Source organism: Marmota monax, unplaced genomic scaffold (assembly GCF_021218885.2).
Source record: "Marmota monax isolate L192 unplaced genomic scaffold, Marmota_monax_Labrador192_F-V1.1 WCK01_AAM20220418_F8-fsc00038, whole genome shotgun sequence".
NCBI lineage: Eukaryota > Metazoa > Chordata > Mammalia > Rodentia > Sciuridae > Marmota > Marmota monax.
In genome coordinates this window covers 14,895,756-14,906,574 of record NW_026692498.1, presented here as the reverse complement: position 1 = coordinate 14,906,574, position 10,819 = coordinate 14,895,756, and the positions used below count along the sequence as shown (strand labels likewise).

General features: G+C 34.6%; 1 protein-coding gene across 1 annotated transcript; it reads left to right on the top strand.

Moving 5' to 3' along the window:
- Nucleotides 1-3,709: 3,709 nt before the first annotated feature.
- On the top strand, nt 3,710-4,639 carry LOC124093352 (putative olfactory receptor 5AK3). Its single transcript, XM_046445789.1, has one exon. It carries the CDS (start codon nt 3,710-3,712, stop codon nt 4,637-4,639), a length of 930 nt encoding a protein of 309 aa, XP_046301745.1.
- Nucleotides 4,640-10,819: the final 6,180 nt, after the last annotated feature.

Genomic DNA, 10,819 nt, shown 5'->3' with positions numbered 1-10,819 from the left:
AAACAGAATTGAAAGTTTTGAGGACAGCTGGGTACTGGGGGTATAACAGTGATAAAGTACCCCTATGTTCAATCCCCAATACCAAAAGAAAAAAGAAAGAAATGAAGGAAAAGAAACAAAGAAAGGAAGGAAGGAAGGAAGGAAGAAGGAAAGAAAAAAGAAAAGATCCCTAATCAAACACTGAACCAAACTCTTAGCTCTAAAATTTTTAAATAAAATTTTTCCTGTTTATGGTAAATAGAAACATAATGGATAGTTGACATCAATTCTAGGATTACTAAGAATTTGTCTGACAAATCTTTATGGTTTTCTATGGAGACAATCACACCATCCAAAAATAGTTGTGGTTCTTTCTATCATGATAATTTTCATTTATTTTGCATTTCCTTTTGCCTGGGTGAGGACTTCAGGAAGTATTGAATAGATTCAGTCATAACAGGCTTGCTTGCCTTATCCCTTCATTTACAGGTACAGCTTCTTCTGTCTTGTGGTAATAAGCATGTTTAGCACAGCAATGGATGAGATAATCTTTACCAAGCTAATACTCTTCCCTTCCATTTCCATTTTTCTAATACTCTATTAGAATTTTACCAAATAATTTTACATCTATGAGAAGATCATCTGACTGTCCTTCTTTTCTATGTTAATATGGCCAATTATATAATAAATTTTCCAGTGGTTAAAAAAAATACTCATTCCTGGGAAAAATGTAACATGGTTTTTATTGCAAATGGGGGGGGGGGAATGTCTTTTTCCCTGCTTTTGGTATTTGTTTCCTATAAAAGGAGTTCAATTTATGTAGTCAACGCCTCATCTCTCTATGTCAAGCTCCCCATTCCTTTCCTGGAGAGGAGGAACGGACATTTAATTGATGAATCTGAGAACACACTGGCTTGCCCTGCTCTGTCCTCATCCTTTTGGCAGCAGCCACCCTGCTAAATCCCAGGTGCCTGAGCCCCAAAGGCACTCTCCTACCATGTGAAAGACATAACCAGTCATTCCTGCCAAGACTAGGTGTGTCAGCCTGCCTGCTTACCGTGTTTATGAGCAACATGTAACTTGCTTAATAAACCCAAAGTCCTCATTCAGGTGCTTAAAGGTGATATTAAGGTCTGATATATTCACTTTCTTTTACTTCTTAACTGATTAAAAACCCAGGGAAGGAAGAAAATAGCTATTTATCAAAGACCCCTTGGTCCAGAACAATCATTTATTTAATAATACATGGCTGGATTTGGTGAGTACACATTTTCTAAGATGTGCACATCTATATTCACAATGAGTAATGTTCTAATTTTATTTTCTTATGTTTTATTTATTTTGCTGTCAAAGGTATATGAGCCTCATGAGACAAGCTAGAAAATGTTCTCTTGAAATTGGGGGGGAAATTTTTACATAATATTAGAATCAGTTATTCCATGAGTGTTTAATAGGTCCTCACTGAAGCATAGTTGATTCCAGTGGTTTTGTAAGTAGACTTTGAAATATAAAGTCAAATTATTCAGTGGTTTTAAAACATTTAAGTATTTGGAACATACACACTGACATCAACTGAATATCATCAATCTCTGTATTTTTGGATTTATTTTATAAAAATAAATATTGAGGAAATTCCAAAACCATTTATCTCATTCTATTTATAATATACAGTACTGTGACTCAATAAGCATGATGGAATACTAATCCACCATAAGAAAAAAATAAGTTTTATTATTGTATTTGTATCTGTTGGAGAAAGGAAATGGAGAAAGAAAAGGACTTCCTTCAATTTTTTTTCCAAAGACCAACTATAAGTCAAAAAATATCAATTATTACTTCAAGTTTAATAAAGATATAACAAAAAAAGATGACAGAATATTTAACAATCTTTGTCAAATTAACAACTAACAAGGTGGTGGAATGTGATGAACATCATTATCCAAAGTACATGTATGAAGACACAAATTGGTGTGAATATACTTTATATACAACCAGAAATATGAAAAAATGTGCTCTATATGTGTAATATGAGTTGTAATGCATTCTGCTGTCATATATAAAAAATCAATTAAAAAAAGAATCTGAGCAATAAAAGTTGGAAATTAAAAAAAAACTAACAAGGGACTCATATCTAGGATTTTTTTTAAAGTCAATTTTTTTAATGTCCAATAGAAATATTTGCAAAACTATACGAATAAGCAATTCACAGAAAATTATTATGCTTGAGTTCTAGGGAAAATATTAAATCATTATCAAATTTATTAGTAATTAGAGGAAAAATATAAATGAGATTTTGGAGGTTTAGTAAGCAGTTCACTTGTTTCCAATAAACACGGTATGTAGACAAGCTTACCCATATGGTCTTGGTAGTAATGACTGGTCATGTCCTTTATGCACAGGAAAGTACCTCTGTAGTATGCAGCAGGCTGCATACACATGTTTTACTGGTAAAAAGAAAAAGCAGTAAAAAATAATGTTCACCAGGAAGTGAGGATATGGGAACAACCCCACATCTGGGAAGACTGTACACTGGTACATGAGCAATGGCAAGAGATCTGGCAATCCTTGGTCAATTGAGGGTGCATAGTACCCTCAATTCAAAAACTTTTCACCAAGACTATGTCCCAGAAAAAAATTTCACTCTGAACTATTTGTCTTAGAGACAAGTTATAAGCAATCTTCCGTCTATCACTAGGGGAACACAGAAATAAATTATGAAGGATAAATACTATAGACATAGCTACTCAAAGTGTGGTCCATGGAACAGCATCAGACCTTAGACTGTACAGCACCACTCCATGATGGTATGAGTACAGGAAGTAAAATCGAGCATTTAAATAAATGATGGAATTTTGGCAATGCTATAGTATTTTTAATCTCCTTTTACAAATTTTTTGGAACAACAGATTGAGAATTTTTTAAAGCATGTAAACACTTGACGTACTTGGTTAAACGCTTTCATGACCATGAGTCATGATGGCCAGAGTAGAGTTGGTAAGAAATGGAAAAGGTAAATTAAGAATGTAGAAATAAGTTGGGATCGGGCTGGAGTTATGGCTCAGCGGTAGAGCGCTCACCTAGCACGTGTAAGGGTTTGATCTCAGCAACAGAAAGAAAGAAAGAAAGAAAGAAAGAAAGAAAGAAAGAAAGAAAGAAAGAAAGAAAGAAAGAAAGAAAGAAAGGAAGGAAGGAAGGAAGGAAGGAAGAAAGAAGAAGGGGGGAGGAAGGAAGGGAGGGAGGGAGGGAGGGAGGGAGGGAGGGAAGGAAGGAAGGGAGTACAAACTAAACTAAAAAAAAGAAAGAAAGAAAGAAATTGGGATAAGATTACATAGAAATTTCAAGGAGAAGTTAAGATTTTTAGATAAAAAGTTAGTATTTAATTAAATTGAGATACTTTGATTTTTCAAAAAAGCAAAACTAAAGTATGTTTTACATTTTGTTAATTGATATATTTATAAAATGCCAATCAGTCTGTCACCTAGGAACATAACTACTTCTTCATGTCAATTTCTCAAAACTGTAGATAAAATTATCCAAGTCGAATGTCAAGTTTTAGTTGATAAAGTCAGAGTCAATTACATTAACAGAAAGTATTCTCTGGCTTATTATGAAACCAAATATTACCTTACCATTTCCAGTTCTTGAATACGTTAAAGGATCATAATCATCTTACCTATCTCTACTCTTCTTTCTTCACAACTTTTCAGCTGATGTCTTATCTACACTAGCCATGGAACAGAACAACAGCACTGAAGTGACTGAATTCATCCTCTTGGGATTTGCAGGTCAACACAAGTCCCGGTACATCCTCTTCATATTATTTCTAGTGATCTATGTGGTCACGTTAGTGGGCAATGTTGGGATGATCCTACTCATCAAGATCCACTCCTCCCTTCACACTCCTATGTACTTTTTCCTCCAACACTTGGCCATTATTGATCTCTGTTACACCTCTGCCATCACTCCCAAGATGCTACAGAACTTCATAGAGATAAAGCAGTCCATCTCTTTCATGGGATGTCTGGTGCAACTATTGGTCTATGGTACTTTTGCCACAAGTGACTGCTATATTCTGGCTGCGATGGCAGTGGACCGTTATGTGGCCATCTGTAACCCACTGCACTATCCAGTTGTCATGTCTCGGAGACTCCGCATTCAGCTGCTGCTGGGTTCATACTTCATGGGTTTCCTGAATGCCTCTGTAAACACAGGTTTTACTTTCTCGTTGAACTTTTGCAAATCCAATGCAATTAACCACTTTTTCTGTGATGTGCCCCCAATCCTTGCCCTGTCATGCTCCAGTATCCACGTCAACATCATGCTGCTGACTGTCTTTGTGGGGTTTAACTTGACATTCACTGTGCTGGTCGTCATCTTTTCCTACACATGCATCCTGGCTGCCATCCTGAGGATATCTTCTGCTGCAGGCAGGAAGAAAGCCTTCTCCACATGTGCCTCCCACCTGACAGCAGTCACCATTTTCTATGGGACTCTCTCGTACATGTACCTACACCACCATACCAATGAGTCTCAAGAGCAGGAAAAAGTGTCTTCTGTGTTTTATGGCATAATTATCCCCATGTTAAACCCCTTGATATATAGCTTGAGAAACCAAGATGTGACAGAAGCTATAAGAAAGACAGCAAACAAGTGCTTATAATTTGAATTGCGATTTCTAACTCAGCTTGGTTTGTAAAGCAAACCAAAAATGTTCCCTTATTTCCCAACCTCAGAAAATGTGGCAAATGCTGGTGAGGCACAAAGTCATTACTTTATTATATCAATAGCATTTTTTATTGATTTAAAAAAATAAATGACAGCGGAATGCATTACAATTCTTATTGCACATACACAGCACAATTTTTCATATCTCTGGTTGTATATAAAGTATGTTGACACCAATTCGTGTCTTCATACATGTTCTTTGGATAATGATGCCCATCACATTCCACCAAAAGTTGTAGAAAAACATCTCAAATGATTAAATAAATTAACTTCTAATTAATGTGTTTTAAAAGGCATCTGAAAAGATGCCTTTGATACAGCTTTTGTACATTTTTAAAAAATATTTTTTAGTTATACATGGACTCAGTTTCTTTATTTTGTTTATTTACTTTTATACTTTTTTGTGGTGCTGAGGATCGAACCCACTGCCTCACATGTGGGAGGCAAGCACTTTACCGCTGAGCCACATGCTTTTGTACATTTTGATGAACGTTTTTTAAGTACCTTCCATTTAAAAAGAAAAGTTAAGTCAATCTAAGATAAATGCATAATCAATGTTGTCTTTGTACTTTGTACTTTGTACAGAGCATATACTCATCAGAGCAAAATTGAAAAGATGTTCTCTTGAAAGTATTCTTACTCATATTTCTGTATGGCTAATCAATTTACTATTGTAAATTAAAATTTGTATTGTAAATTATAAATTAAAATTTGAAGAATCATTTCTTTGGATAATATTGGCAAAAAAAGAAGAAATAAAAGACAATAAATTGAATACTTATCAATATTGGGTCCAATATATTTTTTTCCCGGCAGTTTCCCTAGGAATTAGTAGATTGACACAGTAATAAGGAAGACTTGGGGCATATTAATTTTATCATTGATAAAATATAATTTGAATCCCCAACTATAAATTGGGATTTCAGTATCCCAATTTATATACCCCGTAAGGTTGTACTTCTTAGAAGGAGAACAAGATCCAGTGCAGATTTTTGTGCTACAGAACAACAAATTTGCCTGAATTTAATGCTTTATACCACTCAGTGTCCAAAAAAAATGAGGAAAAATATAGGAGTGTAAGCATAAATCTAGAAGTCAAATATGGACTCAAACCCCAATGTTCTCACCATTTGGAAAACAAATAAAATAGAATATGAGAGAATGGATATCAAACATATACCATCTGGCAATATAAATAAAAGGGCTGACATTACTTGTTCTTGTTCTTCTCCCAAACTTGACAGTCATTTAAACCAAAGGGAGTGCAAGGATTGACAGGTTGGAGTTTGCTACCTTTCTTCACATTTCCAGAAGATCCAGACCCACAGGCTAAGGTAGGAATAGTGGATAGGGAACCAAACAATACCAAGAGAAAACTGATGGTACCAGTCTGTGGAGCAGGATGCCTTATGGGAAAGAAATGCTCAAATCAGGAAAATCTGGTCTTATATAGTATTGCTGGAAACCTACCCATCCACTTGTCTGTTGAGAGAAAACCTATTTCTACTCTGTAATGTGAGTAAAAGTTCTCCAGATGGGGACACACAACTCTTTGATTACCATCCTGGACTGCCTCTGGGGAGAGACATCCAAGTTTTACTATCCTGATAATTCTCCCTATGCAAACATTCTTAAATATAATAGCTATAAATGCATTTGCAAAAATTCAGTAAATCACAAAAAAGATGGCAGCAAATTATATTCCATGCATGTGTGATTGGATCAAAATGAATCCCCAATATTGTGTAGAAGAAGTATAATTCACCAATAAAAATATAAATAAATAAATATTATTAATAAAAAAAGATTTGAAAAACAAAACAAAATCCCTACAAAATAGTCAATAAATGGTAGAAACAGACATTATTACCTTATACATATATGACTACATGACCAACATAATTCTATAACATGTACAATCAGAAAAATGAGAAATTATACCCATTTATGTATGATATATTAAAGCATTCTACTGTCATGTGTAACTAATTAAAATTTTAAAAAAACAGTGAACAATTAATAAAATGTCACTGGTAGGTTTTTACCTATCTATGATTATTCTAAATGTAAACATATTGCCATTTCTAATCAAAAGACAGAGTGACTGTAAGTGGATTTAAAAAAAAAATAAGATACAACAACATGTGTCCTCCAAGAGACTCACTGTAGACTTATGTACAGAAATAGACTGAAAGTGAAGACATGGTAACAGGTATCCCATTCAAATGATAAAACAGATTAGAATAGCTATATTCAAAATCTGTCACCAAGGATACAGAAGGTTAATATTTGATGATAAAGGAATCAGTTCACCAATAGGATATGACAATTATAACTATATATGCAAACACCATCAGAGCACCTAAATATGTAAAGCCAACATTAGCAAATCCATGAAAAAAAATGGTCAGCAAAATAAGAGGATTTCAGTATCCCAATTTATATATCCCACTTTTCAACTCTAGACAGATCATCTGGACAGAAAATCAAAAAAGAACAGCTGACTTGTGGACTCAAAAAATTCTATAGACCAAATGTAACAGACAGTACATTTCATCCAACAAATGAGTGTTTAGTGTTGTTTAAATATTTTAAATGCAGGAGTCTTCTTGAATATATGATTTGTAACTATCTTCTCCCATTCTCCACTGGGCTGTTTTTCACTTAATTAATATAGTGTCTTTCGCAGCACAAACATTTACTTTTTCTTGAAGTTCAATTTATATATTTTCTTTTCATGAATTATTCTTTACAAAAATTGACATAACACACATGTATTTTTAAAAATGTATTTATTTTATGTAATGTGATGTTTTGAAATTGAGGAATGTATTATGAAATCATTAAATCTAGCAAATTAGCATATATATCACTTCACAAATTTATTTGTATGGTGAGAAGTTTCATAATCTACTCTTAACATTTTTCAAAAACAGAAGATATTGCTATTAGCCACAGTCATCGTGCTACACAATAAATCTCTTGAGTTTATTCCTCCTATCCAACTGAAATTTTATAACTTTGCCCAAAAAATCTCCCACATCCCCGCTACACACACACACACACACACACACACACACTACCCCAGCCCCCTGGAACCAACACTTTACATATAACAAGAAGAAATTATGTTAAGTGGAATAATCCAGGCACCAAAAGACAAAAACCACATGATAAACATGAGGAGAGGTATAGCTGGGTCATATAATGGATCCATTCCTAGTCTTTTGAAGAACTTCCATGCTGATTTCCATAGTGTTTGTACTAATTTACAATTCCACCAATAAGTGTTTCACTCTTACAACAACTCACTCCTGTGAGAACTACTTCAGGGTCCCATGGAAGCACCTTCTTACCTCCTGAGACCAGCACTTACAATGACCTGATCGGATCCCACTAGGCCAAGCTTCCCAGAGTTGTCCCTTTGAGGACGAACCACTTCCAAACCATAGCCAAGTTGTTCAATCACGTAAATTAGTAGCAGAACCAAGATTTAATTAATTCCAGAACTTATTCCCATGACCAAAACAATGCACTTTTTTGGGGAGGGGGGGTAGACAAAGTAGCCTAATTGGAATATTTTTTTCTAAATAACAGATTACTTTTTCCCCATGCTTTATATTGTAGCATAATTTATATAGAGCAAAAATGAATCATACTTAGATAAATTCCTTAGTCAAATCTCTAATAATTTACATCCTCTTAGTAGCTGGTTCATGGGATTTTTAATGGCGCTATTGTAAACATGTGTCTTATTTTTTCCTTGTACTTCTGTAAGTTTGATGTCACTTTTTCTGGGATAAACCCTCAGGCTTTGATCTTTCATGCTCCAACATTGACATCAGCATAGTAATCACTGCCTTTATGGAATTTAACTTAAATACTGCATTGGTCACCAAATTCCCTTATACCTATATCCTAGCCACTGTCCAGAGGATGTCATGAGGACGGATATTTCCCTACTTGGGGCTCCCACATGACAATAGGCACCGTTTTTATAGGGCTTTCTCTTGTGTGTAATTAAATTCTGATTCTAATACACCCCAAGAGAATACGAAAGTAACATTCGTGTTCTAGAACATTTTGGTTCTCATGTTCAACCCTAGATTGATCTACAGTTAGAGAGACAAAAGATGTATCAAAAGTGTTAATCACAGCAACACAGAAGCATTTATGAATTTGACCCTAATTGCTAACATCCAAATATTTTTAAAAGATGCTGTCTATCCAGAACTATTTTTTCCAAATGCCCCCCAAATATGTTGAGTTTCCTTAAGCCCTAAATTACATGGAAGTCATAAAAAGCATGAAAAATACATACATAAAAAGCATAAAAAATCAGCAACATTATTCAAAAAGGCTTTGAAAGCCAACTAATGCTCTATTAATCTGAGAGAAGCAATATCAACTTCCAAGGAAAGTAAAGAATGGGAAAGGGATTTTTTTTCCCATTGGACGAACATAAAAGAGTCTTTAAAGTTATTTGACCTAGATGGTGGACCACAGAAAAGAAGACATTAGGTAAATTTCTAACCAACTCTTCTCATGTTCTTTAAGCATAAAGTACTCATATTATCAAACCATCCAACCATGCCTGGATGTCCACTCCCAAGACCTGAAGCCACTGGGGACCTTGGAACCAGAGAAGAATGCAGGCTGACCACTATGCTGGCAGCCATAGCCAGTGGGGACCTGTCATATTGAAAAGTTCCCCACATCTCTTCTCTCCAACATCAAGTTTAGCAGCAACCTGCCCAGCAGTGGCATAGCCTGGCAAAGCAAGGGAAGATTTCTCCTGCTCCAACATCACAAAATCTGATAGCTGTGTCACTTCCAAGAAGTGTTAACAAAATTTGGCTTAGCTCAGCATTTTCCAAATGAAATCCAGAGAACTTGTTCTCATGAAGTGTTCATCATAAAAAGGATTCCACACCCTAGTAATAATCAAAGTTTACCCAATGGATACCAGATTTCCTTACTGCTAGGCTTTCCAGAAGTATATTACATAACCATGCACATTGCAAATCTCTAAGAGGGAAAGAGTGCAGAGTATTTTTCAATTTACTGGGTCAGGGGACCCATTTTAATCTATATACTATTTGATGTATTGTCTCAATTATGAAATGCATATTTATGTGATATTTTAATATTTGTGATGTTGGAATATCTTAAAGGTCAGATGTACATTTAATAGAGCAATGAAAATGGTCATTAAACTGATGACTAATCTTTTGGTCTTTGTGTCTATCAGCCAATCTATGTATATCTATCTGTTATATAGTGATGAAAAACATTACGAACTTAGAATCAGTATTCTCTATAATGAAATTTGGGGGAAAAATACCTTTTTAAAGGAGATCTGGCTAAAATACTTTTATAAAAGTAACAAACAGTAGAGGTGTGAGCAGAGTATTGAAAGTATATTCAGCTCTTGGTATCCATGAGTTCAGCATTTATGGATTCAACTAACCATGGACTGAAAATATATGGGAAAAAATTGTGTCTGTACTGAGCATGCACAGACTTTTTTTCTTGTCATTATTACCTAAACAGTACAGCATAGCAACTATTTATATAGCATTTACATTGTATTGCATATTATAAGTAATCTAGAAATGAATGGAAGTATACAGGATGATGTGTGGGAGTTATATGCAAATATTTTGTCATTTTACATAAGGATCTTGAGCATCCATAGGATGGCATAGGATCCTGGAAATAATTCCCCATAGATATGGAAGCACTGGTCTTACTAGAAAACACTTTTTGAAAAATATCTTCAGACATGAAACAGAATAAAACATTTGTGCATATGTAATTAATATTCTATTCAGTCATCAACATAAATGCCTTTACAAATTCTCCTAGGATGCATGTTATTTAGCCTGTTGTAGTTATTATGGATTTAAAAATCTTTTTTTATATAAGTATCTGATAGTAGGGCTGGCCATTTCACAAAATCTACCTATTTTGGTGAGGTCTTGGTTCCTGAAAGTCCACATAAATGTCATAACTTTAATATGAGTCAACACTCTCTCCTGCCTAACAGAAATGCCTTGTAAACACACTGTGGAATCTCAGCTCACGTTCACCAAAGCATGAAGTGAATTCCAGA

What these genes read in the sequence shown, in the direction of transcription:
- LOC124093352 (XM_046445789.1), top strand. Translation starts at nt 3,710, where the DNA reads ATGGAACAGAACAACAGCACTGAAGTGACTGAATTCATCCTCTTGGGA.